Here is a 26155-nt window from a genome sequence, read left to right as displayed (position 1 = left end):
CACCTGGCTATGGAGGTGCCGATCCAGCTGATGAGTAAACACTCAAAGCAGCTAACGAGATTGATTAAACATGATTTTCTGTTTAATAAACCATGCTCTGTTTCCTTGAAAATTCCATTTCTATCTAAATGATCTTATAATGCATCCTTCAGCATTGTATCCGTGATTTTCCCTAAGGTAGCTGTTATTAGTCATAGGGGTTAGTGAAAGACATATATGACAGCCTAATTATTAACAGTTTTTGTAGTCATACTGTGACATGAGTTTGATTGACATCTGCATGGCTTTGGCAGCCATGGGAAGGTTTCCTATAGTGAACAATATGCCTAGAATTATTAAAATGACAACATTGCTTTACTCTGTGTTAAAGTATATAATCTTTCTACAGTTGCTGATGATTTGTGAACTTTTCTGTGAGTATTTATATACAGAATTAGGTTTCAGAAATATAGAATTTTCAAAAATCTAGAATGGTAAGGTGTCAATATTGCTGGATATTTGAAGTTCTACTATAGTTGTAATGATATATCTCTTATTGGTTTTTCTCTGATTAAAATTAAATCATATATTAGTTTCTTGTAAACTCTTGATGCCATTTTATTTTGTTTTATGCATATTAGTAGAAAGTTATTGAGTTTAGAAATTTAAAATTACAGTTATGCATGCATTTCTCTAACAATAATATCTGCTTTTTTAATCTTGTATTATTAATATATTTATTTACTTTTGAGTGGTTTTTAGGTCTGCTATTGATAATTTATTTTCATATATATCAGCACCAGCATTGGATGTGGATTGGCAAACTAATACTAGTTTTGCATCATGTTCTACTGATCAGTGCATTCATGTTTGCAAGTTAGGAGTGGATAAACCTATTAAAACATTCACAGGTCACACAGTAAGTAGGACTTACTCTGAATCTAATGTTAAATGGATCTTTTTTATTATTTAAAAATTCTTTTCTTTTGTTATAAGAATCACGGAGTGCATAGTGGCATAATATTTGGGATTAGGCACCACTGGTGGTTTCCCGCATCTGCACTGTATATACTCTGTGATGAAAGGCAGAATTACTGCAAAAGCCAGGAAAAGTGCAGTATCTGTTTTATGTAGTATTGAATCATGGAGTGCAACTGACTATGAAAAAATAGCTTATAAAATGTGGTGATAGGGGAAAATGGAAGAATTGCCAGCCATTGAGGTTTAGACGAATCATAATACAAAAACCACTAATACAAATACTAAACTTCTGAATTCTACCATGCCCAGAACTGCTTTATTTCAACCTATGCTGTGCACAGGGAATTGAAGAAATTGGGTATTGACAGTTGCATGCCTATTCAGGAGCCACTTGTTTCAAAGAAAAACAGAAAAATCTGCTTTCAGTGTTTCCAAGGACACTGTGGTTGGACAGTGGCACAATGAACGACAGTTGTATTGTCAGACGAATCACAGTACATGTTGTTTTGTGCTGATGGTAGGCAGAGAGAGTGGCAAGAATCTCATGAAGCAATGGACCCTGCTTGCCTTGTTAAGACAACCCAAGCATCTGTAGGTGGTATCATGGTATGGGGAATGTTTTGTTGGCGTGGACTGGGTTGCTTGATATTGGTGGAAGGTTGAATGTCATCCAAGGAATACCTGAATTTTGCATCATATCTTCTGCATCTTGCAATGTTACGCTTTTATTCCGAAGGTGCTGGCCACACCAAATGGTGTGGCCAGCACCTTTGGAATAAAAGTGTTGGATGACAGTACATCATGCCAGAATCGTACAAGAATGGTTCGGAGAACATGGCACGGATTTCCATCATGTTTCCTGGTTCCCACATTCACCAGATCTCAGTCCTATTATGTGGGATGTGCTGAAGACAACTATTCAGCAATAAAGTCCCTTTCTTTTAACTTTGGCTACAGGGAGACTAAAACACCTTATAACAATGGTTCTCAAACTGGGTGTCACAACGCCCTGGGGGTGTGCCATAATTTACCAGGGGCATTGCGAATGATGTAATAGTTTATGCGAATGATAAAGTAGTTTATACGATTTCCATGGCAAATATTAAAAATGTATTAAGAATGATTTTTTTACTATTTGATATCTACTACTATTTGATCTGTATTATTAATGTAAATAATTATAGAATATATTTTGGGTATTTTTGACAAAGAGAACTCATTGAGTTCCCTTTTTGTCTTTATCTTTATGTGAATTTTGGTGTTTAACAAAACACGAATACCTGGATTGTAGCAATAAAGCTTTACGAATACTAGTGTCATTTGCAAGTTCTCACCTTTTGTGAAGTTGGATTTTCGGCATTGGCAGTCATTAAATCTAAGTACAGATCAAAATTAAATGACACCTAGGTTTGATGAATTATGCAATAATTCATCAAACCTAGGTGTCATTTAATTTTGCAAGCACAGATATCACATTAATGTTTTTTAAGAATAAAACAATATCCCGATTATTATTTCATGTATAGAGACATGCAATGCAAGAAAGCAAGCTTATGCACCATCAGCTAAAAAAAAAAAAAAAAAACCCTCCCATTTCATCCCTCCATTCGTTCCAAATACCTGTCCAGATCAGCCTTAAATTTATTTAGGCTATCACCTTCCACAACAAAAGATGGAAGTCTGTTCCACAATCAATCACCTGCTGGCTAAAGGCAAATTTCCGCACATCTATTCTACAACTGTCTTTCCTCAATTTGAATCTATGCCCCCTCAGGTTCTTAATTTGAGCAAGAGGAAGAATCCCATTAGCATTTGGGTTGCTCAACCCATTCAAGGCCTTATACACCTCAATCAGATCACCTTGTGTTTGCCTACTCTGCAGGCACTGGAATTTGCAGAACTTAAACCTTTCTTGGTAAGAGCACCCCTTTGTTCCTCTTACCAATCTTGTTGTCCTTCTTTGTACTCGTTCTAGCAACTCTACATCCTTCCTAAAATGAAGCCTCCAAACCTATACACAGTACTCTAGGTGTGACCTGACCATTGCCTTGTACAACAGGATAACCACTTTCCTGTCCCGGCTAGCAAAATTCCTATATATCATTGACAAGAATCCATGACCTGCCCTGGCAGCCTGTCTGCATTGCTCAGCAAACTGCATATTTGACTGCACAATTACCCCCAGGTCTTTTTCACTTCTCTTGGGTTATTGCTACTCATATGCAGTACTTTGCATTTGTCAATGTTAAACTTCAGTTGCCACTTCTCAGCCCATATTCCCAACTTGTCTAGATCCAGTTGGAGTAGCATACTGTCTTTACTGTTGTTAACAATCCTGTCAACCTTCGTATCATCCACAAACTTGGACATTAATTTTGATATACCTTCATCAATATTATTGATGAATACACAAAACAATAGTGGGCCCAGGACCGAACCCTGGGGAACTCCACTAATAACATTCGTCCATGAAGACCAGTGGTCATTGATTACCACTCTGTCGTCCCCCACTCAACCATCCCTTTATCCATTGTAGCAGCTTACCCTTGATGCCATACCTCTCCAATTTGTACAGCAGTCTTCCATGTGCAACAGTATCAAAAGCTTTCCTGAAATCCAAGTTTATGATATCAAAATTATTTTTGACATTCAGTTCCTTTGTGACCACATCAAATTGGTCAGACAAGACCTCCCTTTAACAAACCTATGCTGTCTCTTAACTATTACTGCAGTCTTGTCTAGATCATCCTGGAATGCTTCTTTAACCAGTGACTCCATTATTTTCCCCAGAACACAAGTTAAACTAACAGGTCTATTGTTACTTGTGTTGCCTTTTTAACCCCCTTTGTGAATTGGTGATACATCTGCACACCATGGGTACCCCCCCCTCAGTCCAAGGAAGTTCTCATAATTATGCCTAAGGGTTTGCTTATTTCCTTTACTGCCTGCTTTAATAAAACTGAATAGAAGCCAGATCCACCCCAGGTGGCTTCCTTATGTTTAACTTCAATTTCTCCTCCGCTTTCCTCTCAGTTATTACAAAATCACTTAGCTCCCTGTTGGCATTTGATAAACTTCTAGCACTCCCCTCATTGAATAACTCCTCATGTGTGAATGTAGATGCAAAATAATCATTCAGTTTATCAGCTACCTGAGCATGATCATCAGTAGTCAACCCGTCTGTGTTAAGTGGTCAATCTGATTCATCCCTTTCCTTCTAGAGTTCATATAAGTAAAGAACCCTTTACTCTTTTTCTTTACATCCTTTGCCAAAGATTTCTTGTAATCTGCCTTTGCCTGACTAACCTCCTTTGTGACTTGATTACATAAATCTTATATCTACCATAGGCTTCTGTGTCACCCATTAATTTATATGTATCCCATACATTTTTCTTTCTCTGCCAAGAGCCTCATTAATTCATCTGACACCCATTTAGGCCTGAATTTAACAGTATTTCTTAGTTGGAATGAAAATCCTAGTAGCCTCCAAGATTAAGTCCCTGGAGGCTTTCCATTTAAAATTCAGTGTTGGTAACATCATTAGGTGATCCCACTGTACAGAATTTAAAAAACTGTCTGAGACCCCTGTAGTCACCTTTACAAAAGCAAAAGCTCTTTCCTTTAGCCTGATGGTAGTTACATCTTTAAGTAATTCCCATATCAATATATTATGTTCAGTGTCATGCAGTGGTTCCTTTATCTGCAAATTCTTCACGCATGATTAATCCCTGCTAATAATCAGATTAAGAGTATTACTCCCTCTGGTTCCCTCTCGAACATGCTGCTGTAGAAAAGAGTCATCCAATAAATCCAAAAAAGTCTGGCTAGTGTGCGAGTGACCAATCCACAAGTTCCAGTCAATATCAGAAAAGTTAAATTCCTCCATTATAAGAAATTCTGATTTACTGGCCCTCTCTATTTCTCTGCACAATTGCTCATCATACTCTTCAGATTCATTAGGCCTATAACTCACACCTACTCTCATTTTTCCTTTTCCAATACTCATGTCACACCAAACATTCTCAACATTGCATTGTCCACCAACATCAATTGGATTCACTTCCTTAGATTTTATGTGTTTTTTAACTAACAGCATAACCCCTCCTCTCTTTCTGTATACATTGTACTACCCAAATTCCAATTCTGCACTGCTTATATCTGTGTGACACCACATCTCTGATATCCCAACAATATCTGCCTTTGATGTCTTGACTAGCACTTCAAGCTCATCAAATTTATTAACTATGCTCCTAGCATTGGTGTACATGCAAGTATACATGCACCTGTTCCTATTCTTAGTTACCCTAACACAGCCCATGTATATATTTGTTCCACTATGACTCCCAATAGTCCTGGAAATCTCCATTTCCTTGCTTTCCATGCTGCTGCTTGTTCTAATAGAAGCAGTGCAAGAATCACTTTTCCCTCTCCCTGTGGCAACTGTTACACTTTTAGTCTGTGTATCCCCCCCAAGCTAGCAGTTTTCCGACTTGCCTAACACTGCCTCGATAGCATCAGCTAATATTCTTGCACCCTTTCTATTTAAGTGTACCCCATTCCTGTAGAAGCCCCCATTCCTGTGCTTGTCAACAAGCACAGACCAGACTGAAAAAATTCTACCCCTTGAGCCTTGCACAATCACTCTCCAGGGCCGAATTGATCAATAAGGCTCTCATATACTCCCTCCTATCGTGTCTGGGCAGAATTGCAGACATCAACCCTTACTTGTGACTTTTTTTTCAACATTGACCTGTTGAGTAAATCTGCAAATTTCTTACTCTTAATGTCATTAGTTCCAACATGTACAACGGTATCACCTTTTGTCCCCTGCCGACCGGGCTAGCTAGGTGGGTAAAGTCCCTGCCTGGCAACCCAAAGGTTGCAGGTTCGAATTCCAACTCGGGCTTGGATCAGAGTAAAATGCAAAAACTTTGGGAGGTGCATTATGGCCACAGAAGCCAATGCGCCAACAACTAACAAAAAAATTTGCCCCCTGAAAAGATATCTGTTCCACAACGTCATCAACTTTTGCTCTGGCCTAGCAGACATACCCTGGTCCTGTTCCACCTATCCTCTTTGCACAATATATTCCTGTCTCCCTGACAATAGTCACCAAATAATAACTAGTTCCTTTGGGACCAGCACATTCTGCCTTGGAGATTGCCTCTGTATTGCCTGATGCACAGGAGTGAGCTCTGCCATTGAGTTGAGCAGCTGACAGATTATTGGGTCCCTCATATTAATTTCTTTAAGGACATTTACCCTACACCTAAATCTCTCATAGATGCCATCAGAATGCTGAGTTGGCACCTAATTTCTTGACACTCTAGGCATCTAGCACACAAAAAGACATCCTCCTTGACTGGATCATGTCCTGTTTTAGAAAGTTAACCAAAAATTTCACATTTCATACATTTTTTGAGACTGTGATGCACTGGAGAATCGCTCCCTTCGTTGCTCCCCCGAGTCATAGCACTCTCACTAGTCTGTGATCTTTGCTTCGCAGCTCTAGTCTGGGTCATGATTTCCATTTAAATAGTTTAATTAACAATGGAATTTAATAAGATTAATAAATATTTTTGATTAATTGATAATACTATACTAAGCTAACGGATTCCTAATACAGTGCTTCGTAGCACATTATCTAGTTTTACGTTATACCTTACTATCAGTTCGAGATATATATGTTGCGCTGTTTCTTATTGATTACAATATGGCGACTAGTTCAACAATATTGGTGCCAACACCAGGAATTGTAACTTCCAAAAATCACTAGTTAAATTCAAAATAAGAAGCTAATGAATGCTACTAAACCTATTTAATATCTTTGTAAAACATAATGTAGTATGTTAATTGACGAAGAATACAGTAAAGTTATCAAAATACATATCCCTTTACAGCAGCAAGAAACCTACCAACTGTTCTCTTCTGAGACCAGAGCAGTTTCCATTATTGCATTATTGCTTACATATTAAAAATAAGAAATTGCTAATTATAGCTGTTTTACTTCAAGGGAAGCAATGGAAAATTTTTACAGGTCAAGGGAGGCATGGGCTCAGAAAGCTTGAGAACCGCCTCCTTATAGAATCCATGCCAGGATGCACACTTGTTGCTTTTTTTGAAACAAAGGTAGCCCAATTCAGTACTGAATAAAGGTTCATATTTTTATGGCCAGTGTGTGTGTGTGTGTCTGTCTACAATTACTTATAAATGCAGCTGCCAGATGGCAGCACTTACAAGAGTATTTTTAAAATACTTTAAAATGACACTTAAAACTACACACTGGCTTACCATTAATATCTGGACACCTGCATATGTAAAAATAAACTAATGTGACTGAAACCTTTACTCCTCTAGTGTGCATGGAACACTCTCCACCATTTTTTTGTACCTGTCCTCTAATATTTTTCATCCAACGTCTTCAAAGTGGTGACCAGTTCAGCTCCGTTTTTGCCTAGTTTCTTTGTATTCACTCTCTCATCGATCCATTTCTTTCCAGAGATTTTCTGTTCTCTGAAGTCAGCTCTGGGCTGGCTCTGGACATCGAATAACATGGAGTGTTTCCCTGTTGATATAGGTACGGGCCTTCCCCGACATTCTGCGACAACGTAGATAAATGCATTATTATAATCCAGGACTTCTGTATAGACCTAATGACCAACAACAAATAGTTGCAAGCCAAACCATGAAAAACAGCCCCACACCATCATTCTGTCTCCACCAAACTTCATTGTCAAGTTGGTAGTCTGGAATATTGCTTTCTCTGGGGGATCCTTTCTCCACACCAGGCGTGACCGTGTACTGTGACTTATCACTCCAAAGCACAGTTTTCCATTCATCCACAGTCCAAGGATGGCAGGCCTTACACCAAGCTAGACAGCATTTAGCATTAGTTTGGTTGATTAATAACCTGTGGACATCTCCACAACCATAGTAACTTGTGTCATGCAGTGTTCCAGTTGTCTGACTGAGGTCCTGTGCGTGTGTGCGTACGCGCCTTGATAATGTCAACTGCATTCCAAGTGTACAGTTCTTTGCAGGACTCTCCTGTCACATTCCATCGGCTTATGAGGTTTTCTTGATCATTTCATGATTGTGTCAACATCGGTTTTCTTCTGTTTGCAGATCACATCACCAGGGATCTTCAGGGCTGTTGAAATATCACATATAAATTAATTGTTTTTTCAATTTTTCACATGCTCTTACAAACATTTCTGAATTTCGTTTCTGTAATTTGCAACACTGGAAGTCTAACTCTGTCGATTGTGGCATCTTGCATTTACAATCATGCTACTGTCTTCTCATAGGCCTATGAGCATATTTATAGTTGTCTGACATGTGGTGCTTGGATAGGACATGACCAGCTATTAACAGAGGGGTATCCAGATATTAACGATAGGTCAGTTTACACACACACACACCAACAGTATATTCTCATTAATTTGATACATTGCATATACTTCCAAAATGCAGTGTATTTTGAAGTTGCTGCCATTCTCTGACTATCGATGCAGGGTTCGAAATACATTTTTATTGTGGATTATTTGAAATGAAATTTGAAGTCTGAATTGGGTCCCATGACTTGTGAATAGTTTATCTAATTAGAAAATTAGATAAAACTAATTTTCTAATTAGATAAACTTATTAGAAAAGACTGCTGAAAGCAACTACTGTCAAACATCATTATAATAAAATTGCATGGAGCTATAATGAAGATTTGTTAATGTATCGCATAGAGTAATGTTATACTTTATGGCACCTTTTGGCATTATATTTCTCTTTTTCCCTAAGAATATAGTGTGGAATCATGGGAATTTGTGTGTAATTGTAACTTGCTTTGTGGGTGCATGTGTAATCTGTTTTGTCTACTGCTGGGGTGGAGAGAGGTATGCTGATCATTAATTATATAAAATACTTCATTTCCCAACACAGGATTTTAAAAAATGAAATAAAATAACTATCCTCCTTGAGGAATTCATGAGGAACAAAATCTTTTTTCAATTTTTCACATGTTACAAACATTTCTGAATTTCGTTTTTGTTGACATAATAGGCATGCATTTTTTATATATAATTGTACAACCTGAGATAGAGAGAGACCATTTTGAGATATTGTTTTTTTGTTTAATACTTGTAATCCATGCAAAACAGAATGATATCTCATCTGGTATTAATGCTTATTCAGTAACCTTCATAACATGGTAATAATTACAGCTGCAGTAGCTGGTCATTGAGGGGTTGCATGAACCAGTGACCAATTGATATTACTTGCTTTAGAGTAGATGAGAGAAATAGAGTGAGAGTGCCTTGTAGGTATAGTGGTGAAAATGTACTGTTTCATTACAGTTGTGAAATTTTGACTTGGTTGTTTGGAATTAAAGTTTTGTGCATCTAAATTAACTATTTATGGAAGAGATTAACCATGAAACTGGTTTGGAAGCTTTATTCTCATTTTTAATAGTACTTTGTTGTGCCAAGTTAAAATACAAAAGATAGATAAAAATTTTAACAGAATATCAGATATCTCAAAGCTCAAGTTGAACAGTTCTAACATCCTGAATATTTTTTTCTTTTTTTTTTGTTGTTATTGTTTACTAGTTGTCATTATGCAAGAAAACAAACTTATATAGCATCAGCCAAAAAAAAAAAAAAAACCCCTAATTTAACCCATCCACTCGCTCCAATGTTTGTCTAGTTCTGCCTTGAATCTATTTAAGCTATCAACTTCTACAACAACAGATGCAAGTTTGTTCCAGCAATTAACCACACACACTGGCTAAAGGCAAACTTCCGCACATGTATCCTACAACTCCACAATTTGAATTTATGCCCTTTCAGGTGATTATTCTGAGAAAGAGGAAGGAGTCCATCAGCATTGAGCATGCTCAAAACATTCAAGGCTTTATACACCTCAGTCAGATCACTTTGCAGGTGCCTAGTCTCCAGACACTGTAATTTGCAAAACTTAAGCCTTTCTTCATAAGAGCAACCCTTTGTTCCATTCACTAATCTTGTTGCCCTTCTCTGCACTCACTCCAGCAGCTCTACATCCTTCCAAAAATGAGGCCTCCAGACCTGTATACAGTACTCAAGGTGTGGCCTGACCATTGCCTTATTATACAACGGGATAATCACCTCCTTATCCCTGCTAGAAAAGACACCATGAGCTACTCTTGCAGACCATCTGCACTACTCAGAAAACTTCATATCTGCCTGCACAATTACCCTCAGGTCCTTTTCATTCTCTACAACTGTTAGTGTAGTACCACACAGTTAATGTGTTACTCTTGGGTTACTTCTTTCCATATGAATTTATACAATTTAATAATTATTCATTTTAGCAATATTTTTTTATTTAGTAGTTATTCATTTTAGTATATAGCTGTGTGTAATACAGGTAATCCCTGTATAACATGGTTATTAGGTTCCTGTAAAATGGCGTGTTGTGTGAAACCATGTTATTCAGGACTAAGAAAAAGGGAGTTTCCAAAAGCTAACAAAAATGCACTTTTTCATTAACAAAATGTTAACAAAACTAACAAAAATATGCCATTCTAGATTATATCTTCTACTCCCTTTTAAAAATCAGTAATCTGGGTTTGTTTGCTTTTGCTTGATAAATCTTTATGAATTTCATCGAATGGAACAAAGCATTTTTGAAGCTCCCTTTTGAACTTTTGGCTCCTTTCATTCAAGAATCTGCATTCAAAAAAATAAAGACTAATCGCGTGGCTAACTTTATACCTTTCCCTATGCTTTTTAATGTAAAATTTGGAAGTTTAGAATTTTCATCTGCGATATCGTCTGAATTGATTTGATTTTTTTCTCTGATGCCGTTTGCACCAAATCCATTATGCCGGTTTCTTTTTCTACCAGTAATTCTTGAACTTTTTCAGTAATACCTTTTTTATTTTTTAGGAGCATCGGTGACTAAGTCCATATTACTCTGTGATTGTCTATAAATTGAGTGTGTCCTGAGGTCAATTTTCTGTTTAGCTGGACAAAAAACATGAGTCCCTGGGAGGAAAAAACCATGCACAAGTTCAATAACACAGAATATAACACCGGAATTTCCCAACAAAATATAATACAGGGATTTCTCAATTTTTTTATTTTTTTTATTTTTTTTTTTTGACTAGTGAGTCAACAGCTGGGATTCAGAAAAGAGTGTAAATGTTGAAAAATTAAATCCAACATAATAGTAGGGGTTTTCCCTGCACGAAAGCTCAAAAATACCCTGTTATGCGAGGTTTACCGAAATTCTCTGTGTTAGAGCGAAACCATATTATATAAGTACCGTGTTATGTGAGGATTACCATAGTTTATCACTCTTGTTAGAGCAAAACGGTGTTGTAGACGTACTGTGTTATACAGGGGTTGCCTGTATTTTTATTTTCAGGCAGCCTCCATGGTTAACCTTTTCTGTAAATAGTGGCTTATTTTACATACACAAGGGAAAAAAAAAAAAGATTTAATTTCACAAAATGTAGTCAAACATTTTTTGCAGCTGTATTCAGACACTGGGAATTTTTTTGTCTACCACACTCATCTGTTCTAAAGTGACAAAGTTGGTCACTAGCTAATGTAATGTAATTAGAAAGAACAGTTCAGGCTTAGTTACAAAGTTTATTGAAAGCAATAAACCTGAAAAACAGAAAAATGTTATCCATTTTTGCATGGATTACAATTATTGCAGTTAATGCAGATAATATACCAAAAATACCCTCTCTCTCTGTTTAGTATATATGTACAATAACACATACACAACATAATGCTATGTTAACATACTAACGTACAGCTTATACAAGGTGATTCACTACCAGTGCGACTAACTTGCAGAAGGTGTCGTGGGCACAAAGACGAATCGGAATCACATAGCATTGCAGGGTCCGAAATGCCTTCGTCATGCGGTAGAGGACGTTGAACGGGAGGTCGCGTGAACAGCGATCCCACGAAGTCAGCATTTGCGAACTGTTTCTGTTGAAGAAACCAAGTAGCAAAAGTCCTCCGGAGTGGATAATCCGCAGGCTCCAATGATTGGACACGTTGCAGATGGTATGAACTCATTTGGTTTGTTGACAGTATCCTCCATACAGTGAATTGAGAAATACCCAATCGTTGGCCTATCGCTCGAGTACTTGTACTCGGATTGCCTTCTGCAAGACGTAGGACATTCTCCTCATTGTCTGGCGTCCTCGTCGTTCGCTCTCGATTCATGGTACCTCTCGTGAAACAACCAGTCTCACATAACTTTCTGTGCACATGTGCGAAAATCGTATGATGAGGAGCATGCCTGTGCGGGAAACATTCCTGGTACAAGCGCAGAGCGGTGCGCCCATTACAGTCCGCAGCTCCATACGTGAGGTGCATGTCGGCCAATTCAATGTTTGAATACTCGTCCATCCTACTGCCTCGGTAACCGGTTCGCAAATGCTGACTTCCAGCGGGATTGCTGTTCACGCGACCTCCCGTTCAACGTCCTCTACCGCATGACGAAGGCATTTCGGACCCTGCAATGCTATGTGATTCCGATTCGTCTTTGTGCCCCCTACACCTCCTACAAGTTTGTCGCACTGGCAGTGAATCACCCTGTATACATCAAACTGTATGAGTAGTAATGGTGGCAGAGATAAAACTTGGCTATCATTCTCACATTTGATAAAGTAACGCATTAACGATCTGTTGATGAATGTCTTCCGCAACGAAACTAAAAGGTTATTAGAATTGTAGTTGGAATTATGCAAAGTCTGTTCTGTTAATAAGAGCATCTGCCTAAATATTTCTCTTGATTAGTTAATATTGGCATATTCTGAACTTGTATGTATACATTGAACGAGGGTGTTTTTCTTTTTTTTTATTTTGTCTGAATTGTTCTAACAATTTCTGCAATGTGTGTGGATGGTTTACAACAAAAACTTAATGGAAGAAAATCAACAGTATTATTAAACATACATATTATTATTAAACATACACTGTATACAGGTCTGGAGGCCTCATTTCAAGGATGTAGAGCTGCTGGAACGAGTACAGAGAACAGCAACAAGATTAGTGAATGGAACAAAGGGGTGCTCTTACGAAGAAAGGCTTAAGTTTTGCAAATTACAGTGTCTGGAGACTAGGCACCAGCGAGGTGATCTGATAGAGGTGTATAAAGCCTTGAATGGTTTAAGCATGCTCAATGCTGATGGGATTCTTCCTCTAGCTCAGAAAAATCACCTGAGAGGGCATAAATTCAAATTGAGGAAAGACAGATGTAGGATAGACGTGCGGAAATTTGCCTTTAGCCAGCGGGTGGTTGGTTGGTGGAACAGACTTCCATCTTTTGTGGTGGAGGTTGATAGCCTAAATAAGTTTAAGGTTCAGCTGGACAGGTATTTTGAACGAACAGAGGGGTGAAGTGGAAGTGGGTTTTTTTTTTTGGCTGATGCTGCATAAGCTTGCTTTCTTGCATCAAATGCCTCTGCTAATGCTAATGCTATTCTTTGTACTTTTGTTGCAGGATTGGTGATCAGTAAAAAACTTGGGCCATACACATGTACAGTATTACTTGCAACACAAATCTGAGGATGTGGCTAACCGGGAAAATTTGTATTTTGCTGTTCCTATGGTGTGGTGAGAACTATGCAACCACATTGATTGCTATTTCTGCATAGCAGAAAATTATAAAACACTGCACTTAATTAAGCAAGAGAAGTTGAATGACAGTTTGAGATTTAAATGTATCTAAAAGGCGAGCAGAACTCCTTGGTTCTAGGTTATGACAGTGTAAATTACTTGAAGCAGGAACTAAAATTACAGTATATTGAAAATGTCAGTGTTTTCCAAATATTTCATTATAGAAGATGGTATGTATTTCTAAATACAGTCAGACCTCCATATAACGAAATCGATCGTTCGCTTTAAAATATTCGTTATACAGAAATTTCATTATAAAGAAATATGACCTTTTCAACAATGAAAAATATTGTAATTCAGCATTAAGAAATACAGTAAAATAAGGGAAATAAATCAGAAATAAGTGGGAATGAATAAATTTTCTAACATTTTAAAACATTTAATTTATTAATACACACATTAAGAAATAACTACTTACATGATGCATATGATATATTAATACACTTAAGAATTATGTCATAAAATATTTGGTTATTTTTTGTTGCATACTGGATTTTACTCTACGTCGTTCATAAAAATGTTCGCATTTGTTTGTGCACTCAGATATTTTCTTCACACTGAAGACCTCGATGCAAAGTTTCAAATGCTGCCAACATTTCATGTTTGGAAGGTTTAATTTTGCCTTCATTGTCCTCATTTTCAACCTATTGTCGATATTATCACTAGTTCTTTGAATACTCTCCAAAATGTTGGAGTCACACTCGGATATTCAGCTACTATGACATTGTTATCAATTCCTAAAAATTTTTCAAGAACAGTTTCTGCACTGATTAAACCTCTCGCTTGGAGTTGGTCCCACGATTGCTCAATGTCTTGTAGCAGTTAATCCCTCTCATCACTGTTAATTGCCGTTTTAGCAAAACCTGCTTTTGTGAAACAATTCTTAATCATTGTTTCTGGCACATCTTGACTCCACACTTTTGCCAACTCTGATATGCACATTCACAAATCTATAACAGAATCTGTTGGTTGATTGGTTTCTATTGTGTATAATTTGTTTCAATATGTGCCTTTGGTAGTGCATTTTCAAATTCTTGATAATGCCTTGGTCCATTGACTGCAGTTAATTTTAATTATTCAGAAGTAAGTAAACAAGCTTCACACTTGTAAGTTTCGAAATTACCGAGTGAGGGTGGACAGGGCAGTTGTCATAAATTAAAGCGATTTTTCCGTTTTCTTTCATCTTTCTATCGATATTTAAAATCCACTTCAAAAATTTCACTTTTTATCCAAGCTTTTTTGTTAGTCGTAGTCCAACTCTAACGACTTTACTCCTTTGAAACATCGGGATTGTTTACTTTTGCCTATTACTAAAAGCTTCAGTTTTCCATTACCAGCCATATTTGTGTGATGATACAAAGGTTGTCAGGATTGTTAATGACAGTATGCTACTCCAACTGGATCTAGATAAGTTGGGAAAATGGGCTGAGAAGTGGCAACTGAAGTTTAACATTGACAAATGCAAAGTACTGCATATGGGTAGCAATAACCGAAGAGAAACGTACCAACTGTGTGGTACTACACTCAGGGAAGTGGAAAAGACCTGGGGGGGGGGGGGCAATTGTGCAGTCAAATATGAAGTTTGCTGAGCAGTGCAGATGGGCTGCCAGGGCAGGTCATGGAGTCTTGTCAATGATATATAGGAATTTTGCTAGTAGGGACAGGGAGGTCATTATCCCATCATACAAGGCAATGGTCAGGCCACACCTAGAGTACTGTGTACGGGTCTGGAGGCTTCATTTTAGGAAGGATGTAGAGTTGCTAGAACGAGTACAAAGAAGGCCAACAAGATTGGTAAGGGGAAACAAATGGGTGCGCTTACCAAGAAAGGCTTAAGTTCTGTAAATTGCAGTGCCTGGAGAGTAGGCACCTGCGAGGTGATCTGATTGAGGTGTGTTGAGCAAGCTGAATGCTGATGGGATTCTTCCTCTTGCTCTGACTAAGAACCTAAGCGGGCACAGTTTCAAATTGAGGAAAGATAGTTATAGAATAGATGTGTGGAAATTTTCCTTTAGCCAGTGAGCCAGTGAATAGTTGATTGTTGAAACAGGCCTCCATCTTTTGTTGTGGAAACTGTACAGGCATTTAGAACAAATGGATGGGTGAAATGGGAGGGTTTTTTGGCTGATGCTGCATAAGCTTGCTTTCTTGCATCATATGCCGCTACTAATACTAATTTGCACTAACCAAGGGCACCTTCGTAGCCAAGTGGGCAGGAGCAGCAGTGCGTAGCACATGCTTCTTGATTAGACCGGGGTTCAAGCCCGTGACCACCAAATACGGAGGATGTGGAAAGGTCAGGAAACGACCAACGCATATCCCCGAGCAATATGGCCTTAGTTGCTAATGCTCCTAAAAACCAAATAACAACAACAAGCAGCACTAACCAAGACTGCAATTCTTTCCTTACTATTTTTACCACCTAAACATTTGTCACCTTTAAAAGTCAGTGTCCTGTTCGGCAGACATTTAAAAAAATAGACCTGTTTCGTCAGCGTTGAATGTGTCTTTGGACCCGCAGTCCTCCATAATTTTTTTCAAAACTGTTTCTTTCCAATGGGTACAGTCTTCTTCAACTACAACCCTACTTTCACCAGAAACAACTTTTTCGAGTAAGCCATGACTCTTTTTAAATTTGTCCAGCCAACCAGAACTGGCTTGGAAAGTTTTATGCCCCAGAAAAGATGCATACTCGGTAGCCTTTTATTTTATTAATGGCCCTGATATCGGCATGTTTTGGGCTTGAATGAACTTCACCCGCTTAAAAAGTGGTTCATCCACATGGTTTTTCACAATGGTTAACACACTACTGGCAGGTATACTGAATTAAATAAAGCGATTTCTTTTTTTTTTAACGCCCCTGATCTACACTGTTAAGCACTCCACTTTTTCCACTACACTCAAAGGATTTTCTCTTAGACATTGTAAGGTTACTTGCACAACAGCTAAAACAAAACTGAATTATGCACCACTTGTACCTACCATACAGAGACAAGTGAAATTTAGTGAAAGTGTGGATGACTGATTTCTGCAAAACAACAGGTGAATTTCCGGAATAAAGGAAAATCACTCTTTCATAATTTTCTAATAGGGTGCTTGCAGTAGAAAACAGGTTGTCCAGAGCCCCAATGTCTGTGTCAGGAATATTCCTTAATCTTTGCCAATGGCTGAGGACACATAGATAGCAGTTTCCCAGCGCAACTTCTCAGTGCAGTAAACGCTTTACGGGCAGCGCTAAATTTTGGAATGTTAAGAATTAAAGCCTTTAGCTATTAAAAGCTAAAGTTATTAATTCGTAATGCTTTAACTCTTAATTCGTGTTTCTACAGCATCAGCTCTATTGCCTAAAGGCCAGAGGCGCAAACAATGCGTACCCAGGTCTCTCAAAATTAGTACGTTATATGGAAATTTTCTTCATTATATGGAAACTATTTTCAATGTAATGACCAAGGGGAAATCAAAAAAGTTTGCTACATTGAAAAATTCACTGTACGAAAGTTCATTAAAGAGGTTCGACATATTAGTGGTGTCCTTCTGAATGAACTGGGCATTGAACATAATCCTAATGAATGGCATATATTTGTTGATGCCTCAAAATTGTTTAAAAGCAGTTTTACTGCACAATCGAAATGCATTCCCATTATTTCCTCTACTTTATGCTGTTGATTTGAAAGAAACACATGAAAGTATATCCAAGGTCCAGGTTTGCAATAAAGTACATGACTTTGCTTAGTATTTCTGTGGTGGTCTTAAAGCAATTGCATTACTCTCTGATCCACAGGGAGGTTTCATGAAATACTGCTGTTTTCTATGTTTGCAGGATAATTGTGTAGCACTGGTCATTCAGTGTGTCTTTCAATGGAGAAGTGACAATGGTTTAGTAATTTTGGAATCAGCAAATCAATTTAATTAGAATCAATTTTCTTTTTTCCTTTTTGGCTGCTGTAATTAATTATATTTCTTTTAAAAAGAGAAGTATAATGCCAATGAAATCAATGCCTTTTCATAAGGCTTCGTATCTTTCTTTACCTATGCTGTATATGATGATGCAAATCCTACCACTGCTATACTGTACTTTGATAATCAGTATTGTCAAAGAACATGAGATTTTTCCTGCAATATACCTGGATATGTTGCATGAATTTCTCCATTCCACCATTACTTAAAGATTTCTCTATTCTACCATTACTTAAGGATTACTTTAGTCCAGTATCTTAAGTTATGCCTGTTGACTTGTCTTGTAAGATATAACATGTCCTCATCACTAGCAATATTCAGTGAAGTTCATCTAGTAGAAACTATTTACAAAATTATATCCTAGTGGGAATCGATCTCGTTACCACTAATCTCTAGCATGAGGTGAACCTTACATAGGCGGAATTTGTTACTTGTTAGAATGTGATGAATACTGCTGAAACTGGTTGTAATTTATCCAGATGGGCTACTAATGAAGAAAATGCTATTGCATCTTCTTCATCAGTAGCCCATAACTATGGTGGTAGTGCCGACCGGGCTAGCCAGGTGGGTAAAGTGCCTGCCTAGCAACCAAAAGGTTGCGGGTTCAAATCCCGCCTCGGGCTTGGATCAAAGTACTGCAAAAACTTTGGGAGGTGCATTATGGCCACAGAAGCCGATGCGCCAACTACCAAAAAAAAAAAAAAAATGGTGGTAGTTATAGGCATTAAAATTTTCTTGAAATGATCAACTGATATTACAGTGAAACAGATCTATGGGCCAAAATCCCTCCAAATATAAATATTCTCATAAACCCTTTTTTCTAATGCTAGTTTTCCTTCCACCATGTGAAAATGTTAAACTTGCAACAGAGAACAGCAATTGGAAACACTTATTTTCCCTGTGGAGTTTGACTTTCAAGATACTGTGTAATGGAATGAATCCGCATACAATGGTAAAGATGGGAAATCAGGAGTAAAACATGACTAATTCTTTAAAATTTCATTGGAACAAAAGATCTCTATAGATATGCCATCACTTCAGATTTATAACTGTCTTCTTCATTTTATGTTATTGCATGAAGAATTAATAAAAATAAAAAATAAAAAAAAAAAAGTGAAGACAGGCAGTGATCCAGATCTGAAGCTACAGCTGTCTTGTAATTAGTAGTCAGAACATTATCAAAAAATCAAAAAGCCTGGCAGGGTCTGATCTGGTGTATAAGATGAGTGCAGCAGTTTGTACCCACTCTGATTGCATTTCATTGTGGTTGCAGATGTAGTAGTAGTAGTAGTAGTGGCATGTGATGCAAGAAAGCAAGTGTATGAGCTTATGCAGCATCAGCCAAAAAAAAAAAAAAAAAAATCACACCATTGCCTCCAAATGCCTGTCCAGTTCCTCCTTAAATTTATTTAACCTATCAACTTCCACAACGACAGATGGAAGTTTGTTCCAGCAATTAACCATCCGCTGGCTAAAGGCAAATTTCCGCACATCTATTCTACATCTGTCTTTTCTTAATTTGAATTTATGCCTCCTTAGGTTCGTAATCTGAACAAGTGGAAGGATCCCATCAGAAATCAGCGTACTCAACCCATTCAAGGCCTTATATACCTCAATCAGATCACCGCGCAGGTGCCTAGTCTCCAGCCACTGCAATTTGCAGAACTTAAGCCTCTCTTGGTAAGAGGATCAATTCATTCCCCTCACCAATCTTGTTACCCTTCTCTGTACATGCTCAAGTAAATCTACATCCTTCCTAAAATGAGGCCTCCAGACCTGTACGCAGTACTCAAGGTGTGGCCTGACCATTGCCTTATACAGAGGGATAATCACCTCCTTTTCCCTGCTAGCAAAATTCCTATATATCATTGACAAAACCCCCTGACCTGCCCTGGCAGCCTGTCTGCATTGTCAGAAAACTTCATATCTGACTGCACAATTACTCCCAGGTCTTTTTCATTTTCTACCACCTTAAGTGTGTAGTACTACACAGTTGGTACGTTTCTCTGGGGTTACTTCTACCCATATGCAGTACTTTGCATTTGTCAAGGTTAAACTTCAGTTGCCACTTCTTAGCCCATCTGCCCAAATTATCTAGATCCTGTTGCAGTAGCACACTGCCATTACTGTCATTAACAACCCTGCCAACCTTTGTATCATCTGCAAACTTCGACATTAACCCTGATATACCTTCATCAATATCACTGATAAATATACAAAACAACAGTGGACCTAACACCGAACCCTGTGGGACTCCACTAATAACATTAGTCCACGAAGAGCAACACCCATTGATTACCACCTTCTGTCTTCTCCCACTTAACCATCCTTTTATCCATTGTAGCAACTTACCCTTAATACCATTCTGCTCCAATTTGTACAATAGTCTTTCATGTGCAACAGTGTCAAAAGCTTTCCTGAAATCCAAGTATATGATATCAAAATTATTTTTTGCATCCAGTTCCTTTGTAACCACATCATAATATCCTATCAGATTTGTCAGACAAGATTTTCCCTTAACAAACCCATGCTGTGTCTGAATTATTGCTGCAGTCTTGTCTAGATGATCCTGCAATGCATCTTTAACCAGTGACTCCATTATTTTACCCGGAACAGAAGTTAAACTAACTGGTCTGTAATTACTCGTGTCCCCCTTCGATCCCCCTTTGTTTTTTTTTTTTTTTTTTTTATTTGGTAGTTGTTGGCGCATCGGCTTCTGTGGCCATAATGCACCTCCCAAGGTTTTTGCAGTACTTTGTTCCAAGCCCCAGGCGGGATTCGAACCCGCAACCTTTGGGTTGCTAGGCAGGCACTTTACCCACCCGGCTAGCCCGGTCGGCATACATTTGCACATCTCCAGTCCGTGGGAACCTCCCCTGAGTCCAAGGATGCTCGCATAATTATGGCTAAAGGTTTGCTTAGTTGCTTTGCTGCCTCCTTTAATATAACTGGATATATCCCATCCACCCCAGGTGCTTTTCTTATGTTTAACTTCAACAATTTCTCCTCCACTTTGCTTTCAGTTATTCCAAAATCATTAAGTATCCTGCTCCAATTTGATAACCTTCTGCCATTTTCAAACCTTAATAATTCCTCATGTGTGAATGTAGATGCAAAATACTCATTCAGTTTGTTTGCTATCTGAGCAGGATCATCAACAGTCGAACCATCGATGTCAAGTGGACCAATCAGATTCATCCCCTTCCTTTTAGAGTTTATATAAGTAAAGAAATCCTTGCTGTTTTTCTTAGCATCTTTTGCCAAGGATTTCTTGTAATCTGCCTTCGCCTGCCTAACCTCCTTTGTCACCTGGGTAGGAACAATGTCTTAGAAAAACAAACTGCTTTTTTCAACATTTCTTTTCTTTTAGACTTTAAAATTCTCATAATTGAAATAATAAGTTAGCATAGAGTACTCCTGTTACAGTTCAGCCTACTGGAACATAATCCACCATTTTTATTATTCCTTTGCAATCCTAAAAGATTGCCATTATCACTTTTCCAGCTAAAACTGTTTTTGCCTTCTTTGGAGGCGAACTCTGTTATGTCTATTGTTTGCATTGCTGCTTTGATTTCGGCTAATTGTAGTGTATTCCTGTTTTGACTCTGGTTACAGATCTTGCCAAAAAATAGTCTGGACAACCAGAAAATGAACCAGAAGCTGTGGAACCTATCTCTCGCTGAAACGTTTGATAAACTGAATTCCTTTGTCAGTATGTTCCATTCCTTTTATATGAGATGCTTATAGCTTGCACTATTTTTGGATTAATTACTGCCAGTCTGCAGTCACCATATCATGTATTAATTAGTGTGTTCTTGGCAGTAAGCTGTCATTTTTTGTCTACTATGTGAGGGTCACTTTTGATGTTTTCTCTCTCTTTCCTGTTTGAATTCCGCTGTCCATTTTTTTTTTTTGTCATGTCATTTGATGGAGCTGATGTACACAATATGTACAGTATCATCATGGATTTCTTTTGAAGCTATGAAATTTCAATTTCCCCTTGTATGAATGATATCTAGAATTTTTTCTAGAGGTGGTAATGTTATGAGCTGCATAATGAACTGATTCCCAACAAAGGAATAAATAAATGTTTTATAATTTTTGATGCCAAAGTAGATATACTGTATTAATGCAATATTAATATACATGAATAAATCAGAGTAAAATTGTGTCCTGGGGAGAAATTTTCATTTATATTTCAGAGATTAGCATTAGCATTAGTAGAGGCATTTGATGCAAGAAAGCAAGTTTATGCAGCATCAGCCAAAAATAAATAAAATAAAGTAAAATAAATAAATAAAAAATAACCACTTCCACTTCACCCTCTGTTCGTTCGAAATACCTGTCCAGCTGAGCCTTAACCTTATTTAGACTATCAACTTCCACGACAAGGGAAGGAAGTCTGTTCCACCTACCAACCACCCGCTGGCTAAAGGCAAATTTCCGCACATCTATCCTACATCTGTCTTTCCTCAATTTGAATTTATGCCCTCTCAGGTGATTACTCCGAGCAAGAGGAAGAATCCCATCAGCATTGAGCATGCTCAAACCATTCAAGGCTTTGTACACTTCTATCAGATCACCTCGCTGGTGCCTAGTCTCCAGACACTGTAATTCGCAAAATTTAAGCCTTTCTTCGTAAGAGCACCCCTTTGTTCCATTCACTAATCTTGTTGCCCTTCTCTGTACTCGTTCCAGCAGCTCTACATCCTTCTTGAAATGAGGCCTCCAGGCCTATATACAGTACTCTAGGTTTGGCCTGACCATTGCCTTATACAAGGGAATAATCACCTCCTTATCCCTGCTAGAAAAATTCCTATATATCATTGACAATACACCATGAGCTACCCTTGCAGCCCATCTGCACTGCTCAGGGAACTTCATATCTGCCTGCACAACCACCCCCAGGTCCCTTTCATTCTCTACCACTGTCAGTGTAGTACCACAGAGTTGATACGTTGCTCTGGGGTTGCTGTTTCCCATATGTAGTACTTTACATTTGTCAATGTGAAACTTCATTTGCCACCTCTCAGCCCATCTGCTCAACCTTTCCAGATCCTTTTGCAGCAGCATAGTGTTAGTAGTGTCCTTGACAACCCTGCCAACCTTCGTATCGTCTGCAAACTTGGACATTAAGCTTGATATACCATCAACAATATCATTTATAAATACAGAAAACAATAATGGACCCAATACTGAACCCTGAGGGACTCCACTAATAACATTAGTCCACGATGAGCAGTGTCCATTGATTACCACTCTCTGTCTTCTCCCCCTCAACCACCCCTTTATCCATAGCAGCAATTCGCCTCCAATGCCACACTGCTCCAATTTGTGCAGCAGTCTTCCATGTGCAACAGTATCAAAAGCCTTTCTAAGATCCAAGTATATAATATCAAAGTTATTCCCTGCATCCAGTTCTTTTGTGACTGCATCATAGTATCCAATCAAATTGGTCAGGCAAGACTTCCCCTTAACAAAACCATGCTGTGTCCGAGCTATGATCCTGCCGTGCTTCTTTAACCAGTGCCTCCATTAATTTTCTGGGAACAGAAGTTAAACTCACAGGTCTATAATTACTTGTGTCAGCCTTTGATCCTCCTTTGTGAATTGGGGTCACATTTGCACATCTCCAGTCCATGGGTACCTCCCCTGAGCCCAAGGAAGCTCTCATAATTATGGCTAAGGCTTTGCTTACTTCCTTTGCTGCCTCCTTTAATATAACTGGATAGATCCCATCCACCCCAGGTGCCTTTCTTGTGTTTATCTTCAACAATTTCTCCTCCACTTTACTCTCAGTTATTACAAGATTCTCTAGCTTACTGCTAGAGTGGAATACACCTCTGGCATTCCCCTCGCTGAATAACTCTGCATGCGTGAATGTCGATGCAAAATATTCATTTAGTTTGTTAGCTACCTGAGCAGGGTCATCAACAGTTGACCCATCGATATCAAGTGGACCGATCTGATTCATCCCCTTCTTCTAAATAAATAAACATAAGTACATAAGTAAAGAACTCTTTGCTGTTTTTCTTCGCATCCCTTGCCAAGTATCTCTCGTAATCTGCCTTCGCCTGCCTAACCTCCTTTGTAACTTGGTTACAGATCAACTTGTATCTATCATAGGCTTCTGTGTCACGTGTTAATTTGTATGTATCCCATGCATTTTTCTTCTCTGCCATATGCCTCATTAGTTCATCTGACATCCATTTAGGCCTAAACCTTGAACAATATTTCTTAGTTGGTATGTAAAGCCTAGTAGCTTCCAAGATAAGTTCTTTGAATGCTTCCCATTTTGAATTTGCTGTTGGTAGCATCATCAGTTGATCCCACTGTATAGAATTTAAATACAGTCTCAGTCCATCGTAGTCGCCTTTACGAAAGCAATACCCCTTCCCTTTACCCCTAATGGTAGTTACCTCTTTGAGTAAATCCCACTTCAGAACACTGTGATCACTGCCACATAGTGGTTCATTTATCTGCAGATTCTTAATGCATGAAGAATCACTACTGATAATCAAATCAAGAGTATTACTCCCTCTAGTTGCCTCCCGAACATGCTGATGTAGAAAACAATCATCCAATAAATCCACAAAAGCTTTGCTAGTGTGTGAGTGACCAGCCCCCAAATTCCAGTCAATATCTGGGAAATTAAAATCCCCCATTATAAGATTCTCTGATTTACTGGCCCACTCTATTTCTCCGTACAGTTTCTTATTATACTCATCAGAGTCATTAGGCCTATAGCACACTCCTGCTCTTAATTTTGATCTCCCAATGCTTATGTCACACCAAACTGACTCGACACTGCACTGTCCATCGATGTCGACTGGCTTCACTTCCTTGGATTTTATGTATTTTTTAACCAATAGCATAACCCCTCCTCCCTTCCTATCCTTTCTATCCTTTCTGTAGACATTGTACTCCCCAAATTCCAGTTCTGCATTCCTTATATCTGTGTGACACCACGTCTCTGAAATCCCAACAATATCTGCCTTTGATGTTTTGAGCAATACCTCAAATTCATCAAATTTATTTACTAAACTCCTAGCATTGGTGTACACGCAAGTATACATGCACCTGCTCTTCCTTTTAGCCATCCTAACACAACCCATGTGTTCACTTGTACCCCCATGATTCCCAGCAGTCTCTGAAATATCCTGCATCTTATTTTCCAGGCTGCTGCTCATTCCAATAGAAGCAGTGCAAGAATCACTTTCTCCTCAGCCAGTGGCTACTGTTAATCTATTAGTCCTTGTATCCCCCCACTCTAGCAGTTTTCCGACCCACCTAACACTGCCTCGATAGCATCAGCAAACATTCTTGCACCCTTTCTATTTAAGTGTATCCCATCCCTGCAGAAACAGTCTCTCCTGTTAACAAGTACAGACCAGGCTGAAAAAAATCTTTCCAGGGCCGAATTGATCGACAGGGCTCTCATCATATACTCCCTCCTATCGTGTCTGGGCAGAATTGCAGACACTTTCAAATTCAACCCTAATTCACAGCTTTTTTTCATCAGTGACCTGTACTTGTTAAGTAATTCCGCCGGTCTCCTAGTTGGTATGTAAAGCCTAGTCTTACTATCTCTCCTACTCTTAATATCATTAGTGCCAACGTGTACAACTATATCACCTTTTGTGCCCTTAAAAGATGATATCCGCTCTACAACGTCATCAACCTTCGCCCCTGGCAGACACACCCTGGTCCTGTTCCACCTATCCTTTTTACAAAGCATGTTTCCCGTTTCCTTGACAATAGAGTCACCAACAACTACTAGTTCCTTTGGGACCAGCGCATTCTGCTTTGGGGGTTGCCGCTGTGTTGCGCGATGACCAAGTGCAAGCTCTGGCATTGGTGTGGGCAGCTGAGAGTTTGATGGGCCCCTCACTTGTAATCCTTCGAGGGCATCCACCCTGTCCTTCAAGCTCTCATATAGGCCCATAACAACGCTGAGTTGTCGCCTGATTTCCTTACACTCCTTGCATCGCGCACATACAAAGACATCCCCCATGGCAGTATCATGTCCCATACCTGACTGCTCCGCAAACATCAAGCAAATAGTGCATCTTAAAAGGCTGTGATTCAGAGGACAACTGCCCCCCCCCCTCAGTTCTCCCCTGAGCCACAGCATTCCCATTAGCTTGAGCCTTTTGCTTTGCTTCTCTGGTTTGAGTCATGATTTCGATTTACCTTCAATAAAATTTCAATTTCTGTACAAAATTAAATCCTAAACTTGTATCCCATCACAGTTATAAAGCTATATTTATATTTTAGTAACGAGTGTTATCTACGAAATATTTATGTTTCAGTAAGGCGTGTTATCTACGAAATATTTATGTTTCAGTAACGAGTGTTATCTACGAAATATTTATGTTTCAGTAACGAGTGTTATCTACGAAATCCCTTTATATAACTTCTGTATCAAGTTATGTATTAATTATTTATTTTTACTAATTATTTATGTTACGTAACCTAAGTGGTTATATGTATAGTTAAAAGTACAATTTAATTAATATTAATGTTTGACTTTGAATTAATATACAGCTTTGAAATCTCATCTT

At 38.4% G+C, this 26155-nt stretch overlaps 1 protein-coding gene across 4 annotated transcripts in view; it reads left to right on the top strand.

Moving 5' to 3' along the window:
- Positions 1-26155, top strand: part of ebi (transducin beta like ebi) — a 307663-nt gene that overhangs the window by 198329 nt on the left and 83179 nt on the right. For all 4 annotated transcript variants that reach the window (XM_090381672.1, XM_090381699.1, XM_090381689.1 and 1 more), the window contains one exon: positions 777-898. In XM_090381672.1, coding sequence (XP_090237798.1) covers positions 777-898 — 122 coding nt within the window. The remainder of the gene's footprint in view (positions 1-776; positions 899-26155) is intronic.

Source organism: Mastigoproctus giganteus, chromosome 1, assembly GCF_048544385.1.
Source record: "Mastigoproctus giganteus isolate SK-2022 chromosome 1, ASM4854438v1, whole genome shotgun sequence".
In the NCBI taxonomy this organism is placed as follows: Eukaryota; Metazoa; Arthropoda; class Arachnida; order Uropygi; family Thelyphonidae; genus Mastigoproctus; species Mastigoproctus giganteus.
The sequence above is the reverse complement of the archived record's forward strand: the minus strand, read 5'-3'. Positions and strand labels throughout refer to the sequence as shown.